The following is a 20,700-nucleotide window of genomic DNA, read 5'->3' on the forward strand; positions in this document are numbered from 1 at the left end:
ATGCCAAGGTGAGCTCAGGTGGATGCTATGCACACAATGGCTTTATATTACTTCTGAGGAACCTGGTTTTAGGGAACCCAAATCCTTTATAATAAAATGAAAGCAAACTGCCTGACATTTACCCTAGAGGGAAATATAATCTGTCCTCAAAACAAACAGACCTACCCTCTGCTCTGAAGAGAGACACTATATCTTTCAAGGCTGTTCACTATAAAAAGATAGTCCAGAAGAAAGGTCATCAATGCTTGTGCTCATAAAATGCACATAAATGTGAGAAGCCCACAGAGAACTGCCTCTAAATAAGTTTGTGCTAGCCACTGGGGAATAGTCTTGCACAAAGGTGTACCAGAGATAACTTAGTTTATCTAGGGCTAATATTAATCTATGGCATCTCCAAACTCTTCTTGGGGAAATTAAGTCAACACAACACAGGTAAATGTTGACGATGAAAATTTGAGGTCAGCAGGCATTCTGTATCCACTGCGTGACCAACACTGTTGGAAACATGAAATAGAAGGTACAGTGCATGCCTTTCATTTTACCCAAAGATATGTAGCTCACATAGAGCCCCACTGGACTGCATGTAACCTGCCTAGCTAGCTCCTTAATACTGTCTGTGATCTAATTTCAGGATCAAATGTCAGAAACTTGCCTCTGAATTGTTACTTCCAGACATGCCCATATATTACCATTTTAGTGGCCAAAAAGCATTACCAATTTTTTCCTTGATATTCATTCACTCAGTAAATAAGTATTGAAAGATGTAAGAAAACACAGTTTTCTATGCAATTCAATAAAACTATTTTCCTTTCCAATGAAAAAAAAAGACACTTTTTTTCCTGAATTTGACCTCATAGACCAAGAAATAGAAAATAAAAACAGCTACTCATTACAAATCACATCTAAGTAAGAATTAATGGTTCTATGAACTTGGAAATTCTAAGTGAATTATCAACTTCACACAACTCAATCACATACCAAATTTCACTGAAATTCATTTAAAATGAAGGATAATGTCTTTCAGATGATCATGTTAGCTTCCATTTTGTTTTAGGAAGAGTAACTGAAATGTAAATCAGTTCTATGATATATTTATAAACCCTTCATTCCTTCAGGTTAGGTATTTCAGGAAAATCTCTCAACTCTATGAAAAGTTATGGAGCAAATGAAAAAGTAATAGTAGACTGAAACCTACATTTATTTCTTTTAATATATCAATGATATTTACAGAGACCTGGCCTTCTTTTTCTTTTCTTTTCTTTTCTTTTCTTTTCTTTTCTTTTCTTTTCTTTCTTTCTTTTTTTTTTTAAGAACCACTTAGCACATGCCTTCTCAGCAGAGATAGTATATCACCTCCAAGTGGATAAATATTGGTTCTTGGGGAGGTGGGCAGAGAAAAAGCTTAGATATTACAATTGTTTGTGGGCCCCCAAAGGGTTACACTATATAAACAGATATGCTGTACATCTGTTGTATTATATTTAAATGTTGGAGGGATGAGGAAAAAAATATCTAAAAAGGCTCCTCAGGGGGAGGAGAGAAACAATAATGAAAAAAAAAAAAGAAAAGCTTAGAAATGGTAATCTAGCATAGTATTTTGACAGGTGTTGTCAGATGGCAACCATTAATTAAGTAAAGGGATTTATTTTTAATTCCTCTCTATATCATATTTGTTCCATCTTTTTAGTATATATACAATATAATCACATTGAAGAATTCTAATGAAATGGCCTCCTTATCATTGTTATATTTTTTTAATGTTTGCACATTATTTATGTAAAATCACATATAAATACTGTTTTGTAGTCTGCTTTTTTCACTTTTATACATGTATTTATTTTTCTACATAGTATTTATAATGACTATTTTTATAAGAATACATAAAATTCAGTTATACTATGGTTCTCTTCTGGTTGTACTTCTATATCTCTAGAAATTCTTTTTTTGTCTTCTCTGAAATTCTACTTCTCCTGACTGCTTTATAAAAATTGGGGTTCTCAGGAATTGCATCGTATGCTCTCTTCTCTTTTCATATAGTATCTCAGGGTGATCTCATGCATCTTCCAAAGGTATTCAAATCTTTAGCTTCAGCCCAGACTTCACTCCCGGGTTTCAGCCTCATATTTTCAACTGCTTACTGGATATCTCTACCTAAATATTCTTCAAAAAATAATCATATTTTCTCAAACCTGTTTATTTCTCAGCCAGGTCTTATTAACTATATTAATACCTTCAAGGTATCCACCCTCTCCATTCACTCTCCTATCACTTTAGCTCAGTTCATTTATACTATACTCCTGACCATTTCCCTTCCTTCTATTAATGCCAACCTCTAAGTCATCTTCCACAGTGCTGTCTGATAAGTCTTTCTAAAATGTAAGTCTGATCAAGTCACTTCCTATTGCTTATGTTTCCCAATAGAGCAGCCACTAGCTACATAAAAATAATAAGCACTTGAAATGTAGCTAATCTGAAGTTAAATGTGCCAAAATAAAAACACACTCAATTTCTGAGACTTAATCTGATAAAAAGAATGTAAAAAACAAATGATTTTATATATATTGAGTTAAACATTTATTTAACATATCAAAATTAATTTCATCTGTTTTTAATGTTTTAAATATGGCTACTAGAAAGTTTAAAATTATGCAGCTCACATTTTTGGCCTGCATTATATATCTCTATGGGAGAGTGTTGACTTACAGGATAGTACTCAAACCCATATCATAGAATTATGATCTTTTACCATCTGGTCACCATATGCCTACTCCATTTTGTCTTCTGCTAACTGCATACAAAGAGGGCTGGTCTTGGTGTCAGACTGACTTGGGTTCATACGTAGGCCCCTCCACATGCCAACTGTGTGATCTGGAACAAGATGCTTTAACTCTATGTTTCAGTATCCCCAGCTGAAAAACAGAAATAAAACCTATTTCAATGTGTAGTTGGATTAAAAGATACAACAAATGTAGGGGCGCCTGGGTGGCTCAGTCTGTTAAGCGTCCAACTTTGGCTCAGGTCATGATCTCACAGCTCGTGAGTTGGAGCCCCACGTCAGCTCTGTGCTGACCACTTAGAACCTGGAGCCTGCTTCAAATTCTGTGTCTCTCTCTCTCTCTCCTCCTCCACTCATGTGCTCTCTCTCTCTCTCTCTCGATCTACTTCAAAAATAAACAAAAACATTTTTAAAAATTTAAAAGATACAACAAATGTAAAGTGCTTACTGCATAAAATGTAATTCTCCCAGGTACATTCTAGCCGTGCCAAACTACTTTCAGCTCCTCTTTTCTTTCTGTTATAGAGAGCAGGTGACAGTTTGGATGTGTCTGCAGCTTTAATATTCCTAAATGTGCATAATCCCCTTCCCATGCTTAATCATTGGGGTTCTATTTTCCTTTTATTTTTTCTGTTTTTACCAAATATTAGACCCAAGAACCTCCGTGTTTCCCTTTGTTTTTTATTTAATATTATGTCCTAGTGAATTCACTTTAAAAGAAGAAATGATTGATGTAACATCGAAGAAATCTCAAGTCAAATAAAGGGCATAATCAAAAAAGGTTTTAGCTTGTTCTTGCCCTATAAGAGATTTTTTTTCTGTGATCTGACACCCTATAGTCATTCTTTAAACAAAGTAGGATTTACATTTAACTTTAGAATAGCATCAGCAACAGTTTTTTTTCCCCTCACTCCTGCCTTCTTCTCTTAACCCTTCTGCCTACAAATGTCCTCTATGCCAGACCCACCCATTTAGCTACCACTCAAATTAACCAGTTAGTTAGGATCCTTTTTATCATCAGCTAGGCCCAATGGGAAGATGGACCTCAGCTCACTGTGGATTGTCCACAGTGTAGAAGAGTTCCTGGCAATAAACACCTTGAGGCAAATGCTCTCATAAATCTTAAAAGGGGTTTTGACAGCCAGAATTGTCAAAGATAAGAGTAGGGTAAAATGTTTTAAGTGCATTTCCATTAGGAATTCCCATGTACATCTTTTGAATACCCAGCTCATGGAATCATAACAGTTCTTTCCCATAAGAAAAAATTAGAAACACAATGGCATTCTAAAAGGGATGATGAGACTCTGGCTAACGTCTCTCAAATATACACTGCAGGCTTTCAAATGATTTGGCCACCTTTTCTTTGTACAATGTCAGCATTTTGAAATGGGTAAAGGATATGGATTAGGTAGAATTGAATGCAAATGTGTTTTGAAAATAGTGTCTTTTGAGATAATAGCAGATGACGGTTGAATGCTGAAAGTATTAATACAATCAGTATTTAACCTTGTGTAGCTCCGCTTCATCAAGTCACGCCCTGCACATTGATTGCATTAAGCCAGGTCCATGGTTTCTTGCTTAGAAATGTCTTAAAAGAATCTTAACAGGAAGGCAGCAGTAGCTGATCAGCTACTGTTTATTTGCATACTGAGTGTGTCATCAATAATACACAAGACAAGGTCCTTAAGTTGAAAGAACAGTGGGATTGGCATGAATTTTGCTTAATGGTGCATAATAAGCAAAGTAGTCTATGGGGCCAGAAACTGACAGGATCCATTATGCTTAAACAGATATATGTCTTTAATTTAAGGATATTATGTAAATCTGACAGGAGTTTTTCCCTTTATTTTCCTGTGGTTTAACTTTAATTGCCCCAAGATTAATTCTGATTTCTCCTTTCCCTTCCAGAGGGTGATGAGACTGGAGTAATGGATAATCTTCTAGAAGCCCTACAATCAGGTGCAGCATTCCGAGACCGCAGAAAGCGAATTCCAAGGAATCAAGGTAAAAATCAATTCTAGCCTACATGGTATTATAAAATGTGAATGTTCTTAGCCAAATACCACTCTCTGAAAAACCTTCCCTATGAATATTTTTTAACAGTTGATCTCAGTTCATGTGTGAAAAAGTCTCAACAGTCTTCTATGTCTATGTGATCACAAGTTTCAACTTGGTAAAAGTGTCTTCAAATAACTAAAGACTTTGCAAGAATTTTCAGAAACAAGGACTCAGCTGTGTTTCATATTAAATATTTTAATTGTTATTTTATGTGCATGTGGTTTGGGTGGAATGTGGCTTAAAACCATAAATGAAATTAAATTACTAAAAGTAATTGGCCCTAGGGATGTCACATTGCCTATTCACAGGTTAGGGAAACTGAAACAATGCTTCTTTCTAGAGGTTATTTTGGCTCTGTAGTACAATCCATTCTCCATTCTCCATGTTAATAAAGAGAGGAGAAGAACAGATAATCTAAGATCCTCAAAAGTCTGAAAGCATCTGAACCCCTTTTTCATGTATTTTTAATTAGTAGTAAAACCAGATTATGAAAATTGATCTCAGGGGAAGAAAAACAAAAAAACAAGCCAAATAGCCTTCCTCACTCAAATAGTACTAGAAAGTTGTCTGTTTTCTCTTTCATACCCTATGGCTGAGGAAGTAATAGTTCCTTTCAGAATAATCCAAGCTGAGCTATCCACCTCCTTTAAGGAAATTTCTATATTTTTAATTTATATCTTTTTTGGAAGAAGAAGAAATTAGGTGTTTTAATTTTAAAAGTCCTCTTCATGGGCTATGGAGCTATATGGAGAAGTAAATGGAAAAAGGAAAATTAATAGTAAATATGTAAATTCTACTTAATTTAGATTAATAAGATTTGACTTGAATAGCCTGAAATTCAAAAAATATTTTGTATTTGGGCTGGAAAATATGTCTTCAGAATGGAAAGTGGTAGTTCTTTCAAACCACGATACTCCAACAAACCAGTAAAAGGAAGTGGAGCCCAGTACAGAGCTGTCGGGAAAGCTTGTGCTAATGATGAAATTTATGGAAGAAGACAAGAATATAAGTTATGTTCATCTTTTTTGCATTTGGGTGAATTTTGATGGATATAAAGACATTGGAGATGGCCTACAAAAAGAGTGAAAGACTGGAGGAAAGAAAAGTAAAATCTCTATTTGTATATTCATATTAATTTTTAAGGTAATGCTGCAAAGCAGAATACTAGGAGCACTACTAATCTGTACCTATGAAGCAGCCATTCCATCTATCCTCAGTCTTTATCTGTAAAATGAGAAAGTCCTATCATGCTATCAGAGACCCCTTCTACCTCTTAAGGAAAATAGAAACCTTCCCTGTTCTTTCTTGAACTCTCAAAGCATTAATAGTAAAAAAGCAAACTGAAATAACTTTTTTTATTGATTCAGTTCTCTGCTAAGCAGCTGATAAGTATAAGCATGTTATTCTGTGCCATAAGAGAACTGCATTATATTTCTAGGCTGTTTATTTTTAAAATATATTTGCTAAGGCCCCTGTCTGATTAGTCTCACATCTCATACTGACTCTAGAGAGATTGTACTGAGAAAGAGTGAGATCATTCCATGGGATTTCTGTGAGTTTGGTACTCAAGGGATACAGTGTCATCAACTGTGAAATACCAACAGTAGATTCACAAACTGCATAATTTTACAGTACTCATTCCAAGTAATCTAAATTGGGGCCTCCTTTGGTTTGTAGCTAGAATGCCTCCATGAACACACAGGGTGAAAAATATCAGCGCATCTAGTCCTGGCAGACATTTCAAGTAACTACAGCCAATGCAAATGTACAGCAGTAAAAAGAAACTAGAAGCAGACAGTGGCAGTGATTGGTAAAACATCTTGAGCATCAAAGTTCAAACAAAGGAGATGGGGAGGATGGCACAGAGTTGGCAAGTCTGCCAAAAATTTTCCTGCCTGCTTGCCTCTTTCTAAAATCAACAGAACTGGGGATTTCCCCAGATTCCCTCTTTGTTTCTGACTTCCTAATTAGATCATATTTTCATGCTGACCTCCTTTTGTTGTCACTTTCTTGGGTACCTTATTTGGTTCCTTTTCAATGCCCCATTGACTTTATATTGTTATACTTTCCCTGGTCAACACCAGCATCCTTGCTCCTTTCTAATCTCCATTTCAACATGATGAGATAAAATCAGAAAAATCAAATTATAAAGAAGACTATTTTTATCAAGTAAAGTAAAATAAGAGGAAATAGCCAAAAAATGTGAAATCAGAGTCAGCCACAGACAGCAAAGATGTACTGCTCTGCTTGCCATCTCCATTATTATAACTTACAGATGGAAATTATGGTATGTAAAATACAGAGATCTACAATTGTGCTTCTAATTGCAGTGTTTTCAATTCAGCATTTCAACAAAATGAGGTGATGGCTTATATTCTTCACTATAAAATCAAAATATTAATAAATGGCATGATTAGTTGCCTAAATTATAAATCTTTCACACTGAGCCTATGTCCCCTCCCCAGGAGCTACCAAATTAGGCAACTCAGAGCTCCCAAATACTGTATCTAGCCCAAATACTAAGAATGTTGTTTCAGGTAAGGGCCCCAAAAGATATATTTCAAAGGAGACTATTATAAAGGGACGCTAATGAAAAAAAATATTGATAATGAGTATAGCACAGGCTCCAACCAGTTAGAATGTACACAGGCAATAAGTAGCCACTATGGTTTTAGTAGAACAAACCATCTGAATATCAACCCAGATTATAAATTTTGCTAATACCAAACTCAGAGGTTAGGAAATGAGCCCCTAAGTATTCATTAATTTATTGTACATCTCTTCTGTGAAAGGCATATGCTAGATATGGAGGAAAATGCAAAAATAATTAAGATTTCCTTAGTTATAAGACCATTGTGTCTTGTGGGTAATATGGAAAGTACAGAAAAATTACAGAATAAGGAAGAAAATAATAAGGATTACTCAAGAGGTATTAATATACTTTGTGAGTTCAGATGAGCAAAATATATTTTATTGGATATATCAGAAAACGAATTCTGGAAGAAAAGGTTTTCAAGGATGAGTATGGATTTCATTAGTCGGAATTAGAGGTAGGGATAGTGGGCAAATGAAATGTCATTAAGAAAAATACAGAGAGGTGCCTGGGTGGCTCAGTCAGTTGAGTGTCTGACTTCAGCTCAGGTCATAATGTCATGGTTCGTGAGTTCGAACCCCACAGCAGGTTCTGGGCTGACAGCTCTGAGCCTGAAGCCTGCTTCTGATTCTGTGTGTCCCTCTCTCTCTCTGTCCCTTCCCTGCTCATCCTTCCTCTCTCTCTTTCTCTCTCTCTCTCTCTCTCAAAAATAAACATTTAAAAAAAAGAAAAATACAGAAATAAGCAAATGCAAAACACTTTGGGAGCATAGCAAATAGTACACCTAGTAAGAAAGTAGACTGTATAATGCATAGAAGTATGGAGATAATTCTGGAAAAGTAGGTTGGTGCCACAACATAGAGTACTTGAATAAGAGTCTGAGGTGTTAGCATATAATTCTTTCTGCAATGGGAATATACTGAAGGTTTTTAAGCAGTGGAGGAACATGATCAAAGCAATATATTAGGACATTTAATCTATAGAAATGTGAGTGATGAGTTATGATTCTACTGTCATACTCAATCAAAAGAGATAATTTAGGGGACGAGGAGTAGCTACATGTCAAGGATAATCCTAGGGTTTTGAGTTTGAATAGCTGGAAAGACAGTTAAGTTATGAAAGAAAACTGTTAAGATCAGGAAAAGGAGTGGTGATGGAAGATAAAGTAAGTTTTAGGAACATGAAACTGAAAGTGACAGCAGAGCATTGAGGTCAAGATGTCCAGAAGTTTCTTGGAAATATAGGTATAGATTTCATCACAAGATTATTGAGTTTGTGAGATTTCTGGTTATAGTACAGAAATGGAAGGGATTGTTAGAGTGACCATTAAGAGAAAAGGATCCAAAACAGAACTTTGAAAATGCCCTCAGTTGGATGCTAAAAGTAGAACTAGCAAAGAAGAGAGAGAAATAGTATTTGGGCAAGTGGGAGGAGAATCAAAACATTGTTCTACGAGCAAAGGAAAAGGGAAGTATTGAGAAAGCAGAAAAGGTGGGCATTTTCAACAATGACATATGCTATGGTGGAATAAAAAAGATAAAGACCAATGATTTGCCATTTGGGACCTTTCTATCAACTTTTTAAGAGCTTATTTTCAATATTTGTATGGAACTGGGAACCAGAATGCAGGAACTAAGCAGTGACTAGATAGTGAGACTACAGGGATTAATAGTATTCATTTGACAAATGAACAATTGTATCGAATGATTCCTCAGTGTCATGTATTGGTTAAGTACTGAGGATGTACCACCAATCAGGACACTTGCCTCAAGGAGCTCAGATACCTTTGGGAAAACATGTGTGTAGCTGTGTGATAAAATTGCAATATGATTTTATATGTGCTATAATGAGATAGGAACCAAGTCATTGTACAGTGCAGGAGTTAGAGTAAGTTTCCCCACCCCCACTCCTTTGCCTCTCAGGTTTGCATCCCTGGAATATAGACTGTGATGTCTAGGAGTTTGGTGGGTGAAAGGAACATCTCACTTTTCCTCAATAACCTAGTATGTATCTATCCCTTATGAATTTTGCTGAACCTTTCTGGACCATCTTTGTTATAGCCTTTGTTAGCACTCCAGATGATAATTTCCATAGTTACAACCACTTTGGAAAGAATTACCCATAAGTATTCCTGAATTTGTCATTATAACATCAAAGGTAAGCTTTGGAAAAAAAATACACGGAGAAAAACATTGCAGGAGTGAAAAACACACTTAAAATACAAATACACAGTGCCACATCTGTTTCATTACTGAATACCTGTAGACACTCAGAAATGGCTTGTCTTCTCTCAACCAACTTGAGTTATTCATTCTTTGCCCACTAGAAGTAAATATAAACAGTCTTATTAGCAATAGATATCTAACAGCTATTTTGGCTATTACTAGATTTTGGTATATACTTCTAGACATTTAAAAAAAACATATAAGAGAAGCATTATGAAGAAATGAAGCCAAGAAACAGAATAAATGTAATTAGGTTTCAGAACTTCACAGGGCAACCAAGAAAATGAAATTTGAAAAAAAGGAAAAAGAAACGGGACACACAGTTATAGTTTTATAGATCAGCAAGATAACAATATAAATGAGAAGGTAAAACTTACTCTTTGACAACAGATAGGGGACAAGGAACTGATTAAAAAAGAAAAACACAGAAGGAAAAAGAAACCAAACTCTAGGTATTAGGGAAAATACCTTTACAACAAAACAAAACCCAAATCCCACATTTTCCTGGGGCTGTCTACCTCACATAAATAACAAAACCCACATTTTCCTGGTTCTTGTTTTCATATACATATCCAGGACCTCAACTGTCCATAAGGGATCTCTGCAGCATTCCTAGAGTTTCTCAAGGGGAAATTTCACAAACACAGTCACCCACCACTTTTCTTCTACCTCTACCTCTAATAATAACATGTATTTCCATGCCTGCTATTTGCTCTAGCACTGGGCACTTTAATGCCTTCGTGATGCCAGAGTTTGACAGTGGTCAGTGACAAAGCAGGGGGAAACACCTCTCTTCCTTTAGTGTGGTAAAGCACTTAACCAGTGTACCAAGCAGCACTAGCTTGTTCCTTAAAATCTTACATTTTGAGAGAAACAGCTTTCAAATTTTTTACATCCCTCTTGATCTCTATAGGATTTGGCCCCATATAGCAAGGCCCAAAAACAAGCCCATGACACATCCCATGTAGCGCTCAGTATCATCCTCATCTTTTGATGACCAAGTTCTGTTGGGGTTTTGTGTTTGTTTGTTTGTTTGTTTGTTTGTTTTTATTATTAGAGGGTCAAGCTGGTCATTCATACCAAGCTGCTTACTTCTTTCTCCCTTAGGATGAGTTCTTTCTCATGAGGTTCTTCAGTCTTCTATTTTGTAAGTGTTCAAATCTTGGACTAGCCAACTAAACTCCATTTTGTCTGTAGTAATTATATTGCAATGTGCAATTCAAATCTAATAAAAGATGACATAATGCAAGCAAATAAACAAAAACGTGGCATTCACCCAAATGACACTTATTAATCAAATACTATGGGCCAGGCAATAGTGCTAGGGCCCTGGAGTGTAAAAATGGATAAAGCATGGGTCTTAACTTCAAGTATTCACAGTCTTGTGGGGAAGACAGATACATACACAATATAAATGTTGTTATACATATGCAGAGAGTGCTGAAAGAGCAACTAGATGCCTAGAGAATTTAAGAAATCCTTCATAATGAAAGTATCATTTGAATTGTGTTTTGATGGAGGCACCTGGGTGGCTCAGTCTGTTGAGCGTCCGGCTTCGGCTCAGGTCATGATCTCATAGTTGGTGAGTTCGAGCCCCGCGTTGGGCTCTGTGCTGACAGCTCAGGGCCTGGAGCCTGCTTCGGATTCTATATCACCCTTTCTGCTCCTCCCCTGCTCGTACGCTCTCTCTCAAAAATAAATAAATATTAAAAAAATTTTTTGAATTATGTTTTGATGGATGAATAGTAACTTACTTGGAGGAGAACAGGAGGGATAACCATTTCAGATAAAGAAAATGGCAAATACATGCAATGGAGCTAGGGAAGGGTACTGTGGCAATAATGGAAAATTTGTTGCAACAAAGAACTAGAAGAGCTTTTTAAGTAGAGGATTACACACACTCACACACACACACACACACACACACACACAAAAGCAAGAGGGTTTGAGGATCGAAATAACAGATTTGGGGGACATTTATATATATACTGTTATCAAAACCTTGGGATCACCCAGGAAGAGTATGTCCAATGAGAGGTAAATAGGCCATGAATAGAGTATATGCGAATCCCAGTTTTGAAGAGGCAAATAGAGGAATCAGCAAAGGACATTGAGGGGAAAAGCAGTTAGAAAGGAAACAAGAGAAGCAGCAAAAACATGACACCTGGAATACTGAGGGTAGACAGAATTTCAGAATGGAGAAAGTCAACAGGGGCACATTCTGAAGGAAGTTAAGTAAAGTGATGGCTGAAAATAGACCAATGATTTTGTCAAATAGCAGGTGACTGTTGTCCTTTTCCCAAGCAGTTTCAGTGAAACAGTGAAAGTCAAGAGCAAGGTTCTACTGGATTAAAAAATGAATATCTTTTGTAGAGATTAGTAGAGAGTGAAAAGATAAATTGTGTCTCTTCTAGAAATTCTGACAGGAAACTCTAGATACTTACAAGCGTCTTGAAGGTTGCCAATCATAAATTAGTATGTCTAGTTTCATTTACAAATATGTGGATTTTCCCCTCTTAATTCAATTGTATTTATTGAACATATACTATGTGATATAGTTCAAATATTTTAGCATGCCTAGTGCTTTTACAGAGTTAGCAAAGCACTTTCTCATTTATTGTGTGATATGTGATTCATAGTCATCTAATGCAGAGAGCCTAGTCTCATAAGTTAAAATGAAAGACATTTGTGGCCCCATACAAAGAGAGAATAGATTGGAGGTTAAAGAAAGGTATTCTTAAGTTAACTGGGTAAAAGCTGGGGAGATGTGGGGAGAGAGACAAAAAGGATGAGGCCATCTGCAGAAAATCTTTGTCAACTTTAGAATTAACTGGTTTGCAAGTGATTAAAGTCAGGAGTGGGTGGGTCATAGTATATATATGATTTTCTCGAGATGAGGAAAGGAAGAGGTGAAGAAGTAGCAAATCAAATAATCCTTAGGCAAGCCACTTACTGTTCTCAGTAGTGTTAGTTAGCCTGGTACCTCTTGGCAGTAACTAAAAGATAAATAATAGGGATCTTGGAGAATTGATCAACATTCAGATTCAGGTCATAGATAAATATACAAGAGTGGGTAAGATAATCTGGAGAAAAAAAAACATTTGTGGCACTGATTCTCACCCCTGGCGACACACTGGAATCACTTTGAGGAACTTCTAAGAAATAGCCACATCCAGTTCCTCTATGAACCAATTAAATACAAATCTGTGGAGTCAGAGCCTGGGCAGTGGTATGTTTTAAAAGTTATCAGGTGAGGGTGCCTGGGTTGGCTCAGTCATTTGAGCATCTGACTCTTGATTTGGGTTCAGGTCATGAACCCAGGGTCGTGAGATCAAGGCCCGCATGGGACTCTGTGCTGAGCATGGAGCCTGCTTGGGATTCTTTCTGCCGTTCTCTCTCTCTCTCTCTCTCTCCAAAATAAATAAAGTGAAAAATATATATGAATTTTTGTGGTGATTTTAATGTGCCACAAAAGTTGAAAGCCACCAATTTATGGGACTAGTTTGTAAGCTGGAACACATGAAAAAGAGCATGAATAGGTTGGTTATGGAGGTGTGAGGAGAAAAAAAGCTACCGTGTTACTACTTTTCACAGAGAAAGTGCCAAGTAGCATCATGTGTAGTCAAGAGAACCAGTAAAATAAGGAATGGAAAGGATCCATTGGATTTAACTATTAGGAATTCATTAGTGACTTTAGCAAAAATAGTTTTAGAAGAGTGTGTTTAGGGGTTGGGGTGAGAATGGTGTAGAAGCCAGATGTCATTGAGCTCTAAAATGCTATTAATTTTTAAGACATTGTTTTAAAAAAATGTTTATTTTTGAGAGAGAGCAACAGAATGTAAGCGGCGGGGGGCGGGGGCGGGGGAGACAGGATGTGAAGCAGGCTCCAAGGTCTGAGCTGTCAGCACAAAGCCCTATGCAGGGCTCAAACCCACAACCTGTGAGATCATGACTTGAGCCGAAGTCAGACACTTAACCAACTGAGCCACCCAGATGCCCCTTTAAGGCATTTAGTGTCATCTTTTTTTCATCACTAAATGTGAATTTTATGATAAAGCATATACCTAAGTTAATTACATAGGTTTTTTTTGTTTTCTTTTTATTTATGGAAATTATATTTTATGTCTGGGACAGCCATACACATGTATTGATTGATAAGATTGAGGTTTGCATTAGGGAAGCTAGAAACAGAAGATTAGTATGTGGTCTGTCCTTGATTATTCTTTAACAACTGGAGAACAAATTGAACACAAACCATTTATGCCCTATTTATATGCAAAATTGTCCTAAGCAAGTACTGATGATGTTCTCTATAGAAATTTCAATCACTTTTGCTTGTCTCTTCTCCTGCACAATATAATCAGCTCTTCTGCGCATTTCTTCTTGGGTGATCTCTGCAGGCCAGTAAGAGATAAGGTCAGTTTCAGTTGATTTTTTAATGACAATATGAAGTTACTAGGCTTCCTTTAGACATTGGGATGTGGAATAAGTTAGGACAAGCAATTATTATGCAGCAATAAATTTTCCTTGGTAGTTTTAATTATATGTCAAAAATTTACAGGCATGGTAGTGTTGGTAGTTAAGCTCCCACAACCACCTGCTTCTTTTATAAACCCTCAATTCAGGAATAAATGGTTGGAATCCTATATGTCAGGTGCATGACACCACTCTAATATGAGCAGACATTGTGCATTTGTAACTACATTAACCGACACGGTATTCATCAGACTGTAATAAGTACCTTAAATTTTCTGGAAAGCTAATTGCTTTCAAAATGAAAGGGGAATAATTGTTTTAATTGATGGTTGTGATTATGGGCTTATCTCTCTCATATGGACTCAGTAGTATATTATTGTGTATTTTCCTAAACAGGGATAAGAATTTGTAAACTCTCTTTCCTCTCCAGCCAAATTCCATCTGCTGCTACAGTGGCCAAAGGTAGCTAGATTCACCTGGAAATGAATGTACTTCCACCCATCTTTTAATTTTTGTGAAACGTTTGAACACACCTCTCTTGTGTATTTTAATTTGAATCTTTTTGTTTGTTTGTTTATTTATTTTATATATGAAATTTATTGTCAAATTGGTTTCCATACAACACCCAGTGCTCGTCCCAACAGGTGCCCTCCTTAATACCCATCACCCACCCTCCCCTCCCTCCCACCCCCCATCAACCCTCAGTTTGTCTCAGTTTTTAACAGTCTCTTATGCTTTGGCTCTCTCCCACTCTAACCTTTTTTTTTCCTTCCCCTCCCCCATGATCTTCTGTTAAGTTTCTCAGGATCCACGTAAGAGTGAAAACATATGGTATCTGTCTTTATCTGTATGACCTATTTCACTTAGCATAACACTCTCGATCTTCTGCATGACATATCATACTGAAACTGGCAAAATACAAGGATAAGAGAAAATTCTGAAAGCAGCTAGGGGTAAACAGGCCCTAACATATAAAGGGAGACAGGTAAGACTAGTGGCAGACCTATCTACTGAAACTTGGCAGGCCAGAAAGGAATGGCAGGAAATCTTCAATGTGGTGAACAGAAAAAATATGCAGCCGAGAATCCTTTATCCAGCAAGTCTGTCATTCAGAATAGGAGAGATAAAGGTCTTCCCAAACAAACAAAAACTGAAGGAATTCATCACCACTAAACCAGTCCAACAAGAGATCCTAAGGGGGATTCTGTGAGTGAAATGTTGCAAGGACCATAAAGTACCAGAGACATCACTACAAGCATGAAACCTACAGATATCACAATGACTCTAAACCCGTATCTTTCTATAATAATACTGAATGTAAATGAACTAAATGCTTCAACCAAAAGACATAGGGTATCAGAATGGATAAAAAAACAAGACCCATCTATTTTCTGTCTACAAGAGACTCATTTTAGACCTGACACCTTCAGATTTAATTTGAATCTTACTCCTGGTAGTTCCTTTCCTTATGTCCTTTAAAATGAGAGGAATAGAAGGTAAAAGAAGGAAGGAAAAGAGCACTGAGTATCTTAAACCCCATAGGACTCTTTTGAGATTCAAGGGTTTTTTTGTATTACCCATTGGTATTGTTTGCATTTGCAAAAACATGGGCCCAGAGATCTTGAACCTAATATAGTGTTTCACCTATTCCAGAAAACCATGTAAGGTTACACTCAAAGTCTACCCTCTTAAAGATATAGATGATGCAAAGTGTTAAGATACTACAAGGCTTATAACTGTGTTTCACTATTAAAAGATTATGATGTATTTTTACCACCTGGCACATTACTCATATAATATATGCTCTTGATAACTATTTGTTGAAAACTTCACAATTATCAAAAAAGATTAGAAATCTACATTAAATCCTTTCAATATATTATACCTGAATCTATCTCTGAAGTTTGAAATTTTGGGGATGAAAGAAATAGAAATTTCATTCTACATCACTGTAAATGGAATTCCATTAAAGCTGAGTTTATTTTATGGGCAAACTTAAATGTCCTGGCTATGTTACCTTCATATGACCTTTCTACTAGTAATGTTTAGGCTTGACAAGTAAAGAAAAATTCTGAGTTTGTATAAAAAACAAAATATTATTATATGTCATTACTCTTACATCCCTCGTGCTTACATTTGAATGCCACCTTTTTGTCATTTTCAAGTCGCAATTTGTTTTACTCCTAATGCTTAAAGGACAAAATTCTTAATACTACCAGAGGAAATATAGGAAAAATAGAACGTTTTGTTTAAGTTTTATGTATCTTCTCATTAATCTGCAAATATGCTCTATAGAACAGGAGAAGTAGACAGGAGTTAGTGTCTCTTTAGCATAGCAGTAAGTAAATAATAGCTTTCCCAGCTTTCTCACAGATTTACTCAGAACAGATCTTTCTGAAGTTTAAGGGTTTTTATCTAGTATGTATGAGTATTTTAAGGATTTGAACTGTTTATTTGAGGGACTACTAGAATCCAGGGTAATATTTTCCCTTTCCACTTGGGAAGGTTTTAGCTTGAGATTTCTAGGGTTATTGGTCTGTTCTATTGTTTGTCTCACATAGATGCAGTATACAGCAAGCAAGACAGTACTCTGTGGGCAATGAACAGGGATTTTTTTTTCATACATTATTCACTACTTTGCAGTGGTTTCAGAAAGTCAATGTATGTCCCAGACACAAAGAAATGAAAAAAATACAAAAACAAGGATATCATTTTCATATTTTTGTTTAGAAAGTTAATACTATTATGTATGGATTTCATCTTTATTGCAAATTTATAATAACTTATATTTTTAACAGCCATATCACTATTGATCAAGGGTGTACATGTCTATCATGTTTGTTAATGAACTGATGATCTTTAAATATTTGGAGCAACCTATGAAGGGGAGTTTGTATCAAGAGGGATAAGCAGTTTGATTTCATGTGGATAACCCAATGTTTATTTTAGTTATATTTGTGACATCATTTCAGTTGCCTATATCAGTACTACTATAAGTGGCAGAGATAATGAAAATTGACTATGTTTTGTACATAATTGTGGATTTCATTTTATTGTCATCAACAGATAGATGGAATCAAAGAAACATGCTGGAATTGAAAAGAAAAAGTTCTCTTGAAAGAATTTTTCTAATATATAGTTTTCATTTTATGGTCCAAATTTAAATGAACTCTCATGCACTTATAGAGAACATTAAAACAAGTTCAGTTAATAGTCATAAAAACCCACAACATGAAGGCACCAAGAGGATGACCATCTTTAGTGACTGAGATAATAATCCAATATAGAAAATAAATTTAGAAATAACCACCATAATAAGTTTCTAGGAAATTATTAGTGGATGTTTTCAATGTTTAATTCTAGTGGGATCAGATTAGAAAAGATAAATTGGGGGAGCACCTGGGTGGTTCAGTTGGTTAAGTGTCCAAATCTTGATTTCAGCTTCACTTAGACTCCCAGGGTCATGGTATCAAGCCCCACATTGAGTTCCATGCTGAGCATGAAGCCTGCTTAAGATTCTCTCTGTCCCCTTCTGCCCCTCTCCCCCCTTCACATGTGTTCTTTATCTTTAAAAAAATAAAATAAAATAAAATAAAATTAAATTAAATTAAATTAAATTAAAAAAGACAAATGGGAAGAAAAACATCACATCTTGCAATTTGAATATTATTTTTCCCTTGCCACAAATAGTACTGATCACTTGCATGGTTCATTTAGAACTTCCTGGCAGAGGAAGATGAAAAGCACTGAAAAAATATTTATGGTCAAGTTGAATGCTGCCCACACAGATTCCATGCATTATAGATTATCCTTATGCTTCCAGTTTCTTAACTTTTTTTCCTAGTTACTGTGCTTTGTGGTCTGCGGACCTTTTGTACACCACTTTCCTTACTTCCCTTCTGTTGCTTCAAAAAAATTGTGTTTTATCTTTGTTTCCCACCACCATTGCCCCAATCTGATATTCCACACATTAATTATGGGGAATAAAAACTGGTAGAAAAAATGAGGAAATATAATTGTGTCAGCATTATTTGAAGTCTGTCTTACTTAAGTCTGAGCATTCTGTCTCTTGTGGGAAAACAAAGAGGACTGACAATACTTAACTGTTCCAAATAAATCCTCTCTTACTTTATGCAAAATTGTTTAGGTCTTGATGTCAGCGAGGGGTCATTGAAGGACAATTCAAAGGGACCAAGAAAAGTTCCTAGATGGACTCTTGGTTCCTAGACTTTTTGGAATTATGATATCATCACTGCTAGAATTTATAAGTGCTCCTGGTAGTGAGTAAGGCGTCAAACAAATGGTAAACCTTTTGTATAGCTATAAATTATTTCATCAGTTAGTATAGACAGTTGTGAAATGACTACATGTTTTTTTTTTTTTTTTGGCTCTCAGAAAGTATATACTCTGGAAAAAAAAAAAAACCCTAAAGAGAAAAATACCTCTTCATAAAGATTCCTCAGACCACAATGGATAATTAATTACAGCTTGACAGGTATAAACATGTTCAATAAAGAGGAGAGTTGGATACTTCAATAAGTAGGGTAGTTTGGCAGGTTTAGTACTTTAAAAACTTTTTTATCTCTCCAAATTCATTCAAATAATATACTAGATTTTACTGAAATAGGTTTTAATTACGTTCCACTCTAAGGAGAAATCTTTATTCTTAAGACATGTACACCAAAATATTTTTAAAAAATACTTGTCTTGCATTGATATGCTAATTTTTCTCTAATGTTTTGAAAACATGAAACTGTTCATTCACTTTTTGTTTAACTTGGAGGCTAACTCCAGTAAAAGTGACTCTGTGTGAATTTATCTGTTTATTTAAACCAAAGCATAGCCCTTAGAAAATAGCATCTTTTATCAATCATGATTTTTAATCAAGTCTTGTGAAAGCATTTTTATTATGCATTATAGATAACTTTTTAAATGACTTAAATTCAATTCTTGACAATCAAATAGGTTTTGTTTTCCTAGATGATTTGACTATAAAAGTTAAATATGGCAAGTTTTGTTAAAGTGGGAAAGAACCTCGTTTTTTTTTTTCTTTCGAAGATTTATTTATTTTTGAGAGAGAGTGTAAGCAGGGGAAGGGCAGAGAGAGAGGGGCACAGAAGATCCAAAGCTGGTTCTGTGCTGACAGCAGCAAGCCTGAGATAGGGCTCTAACTCACAAACTGTGAGATCATGACCTGAGCTGAAGTCAGAAGCTCAACGACTGAGCCACCCAGGTGCCCCAAAGCTGGATATTGAAGTATGGCTTCTTTCAGCTTCTTTTCTGGTTCTATAACAGGTGGTACATGTCCTGGCATAATTGAAGGTAGAAAGAACGGTGGTTGGGTAGGATTAATCACAGAATTTTACTTCCTGTGTGACCAAACCTGCTTTTGTACCAATTAGCTATGATCTTTTATTCTAGCCTTAGGGTATGAGATTACTAGAGGCAACAATTTCTGAAATATTTTCTTTCTAATATTAGTTTAAGCAAATTTCTGTGCAATGCTCTTATTTCCTGATGTGTTTTTTTTTTTCCTCCATGTGCTACTTCTTTCCACTAAGCTGCTAAATCATTTGCAGAGGAATTAACGTAATGTTTCTAGAAACATGAATAGCTTGTGGCCTTTTCTGAGTGTCCTACTTCAGAAATAATGCAGCTGCAGTAGCATGTGCCTTTGTTTCTTCCCATTTCTCTCTGCAGGGAAGTTCCTGCTTTAAGGTAGACCCGAGCTCTTTTATTTCCGGGATTTTTCTCTAAATGATGTGAATGTTTCCATCATGTTTTCTAAAGTGCATTGTTTCTTTGTTAACTTATTTCACTATGGTTGACTCTGCAGCTTGTAGGAATAATGAGGAGTGGACAAGAGAGTATAAATAAATAATTACAAATCAATCGTTCCTATCAGGAAAACAACCCCCCAAAAAAGGGCTGTATGAATACAGTCCAGTAATATGATCTTTAAAGATGACACACAGTGCATTTGTTACTTGTGTATGTGATACAAAGAGTATCTCTACAGGCCATAAGATGTCAAAAATGCAGCTAAAATGAGAACAAGCCACTGGTACATTTTTCATGATACTTTGGTCATAGGACTACATCGCTTCACATGAAAAAAGGTCTTATTTGACTTGCATTTGGAACAGAGAGTGAAAGGACTTTGCTGAAGGTTGCCTTGTTTAGTCCCCTTCCCCTAACACATTTCTTTTATGTGATTCTTCCACTTTCATTTCCCATCTTATTTGTTTTCAATCTGAATAGCACACTTTATGAAATGGTCACTGCTTTTGAAGTTCATTCTATAGAACTCTAAGTTTTACTGAGAAGAAAATAAGTTTGTCGAATTTGTGTGTCATCCTTGTGCAGGGGCCCTGTTAGTCTTTTCTGTATTTTTCCAGTTTTAGTGTATGTGCTGCCAAAGTGAGGATGATAACTTCCCCCAAAATAGGTTATTGAACAAATTAGTTAAATCTCATTCAAATAATAGAAGAAAGCAAACTTGGCTTATTCAACTTTCACATCTAATTTGAATCTTTTGTGCATGCTGTCCTCCTGAAAGTGGCCACCACTTG

The 20,700-nt window shown here is 35.8% G+C and overlaps 1 protein-coding gene and 1 non-coding gene across 4 annotated transcripts in view; one reads left to right on the forward strand and one right to left on the reverse strand.

The window, feature by feature from the left end:
• DIAPH2 (diaphanous related formin 2) overlaps positions 1-20,700 on the forward strand; it is a 982,724-nt gene that overhangs the window by 790,674 nt on the left and 171,350 nt on the right. For all 3 annotated transcript variants that reach the window (XM_042974379.1, XM_042974380.1, XM_042974381.1), the window contains one exon: positions 4,685-4,780. In XM_042974379.1, coding sequence (XP_042830313.1) covers positions 4,685-4,780 — 96 coding nt within the window. The remainder of the gene's footprint in view (positions 1-4,684; positions 4,781-20,700) is intronic.
• LOC122235578 lies at positions 20,450-20,556 on the reverse strand. The gene has a single exon (XR_006213630.1). It is a non-coding gene; the product is annotated as a U6 spliceosomal RNA (small nuclear RNA).

This window comes from Panthera tigris, chromosome X (assembly GCF_018350195.1).
Source record: "Panthera tigris isolate Pti1 chromosome X, P.tigris_Pti1_mat1.1, whole genome shotgun sequence".
In the NCBI taxonomy this organism is placed as follows: Eukaryota; Metazoa; Chordata; class Mammalia; order Carnivora; family Felidae; genus Panthera; species Panthera tigris.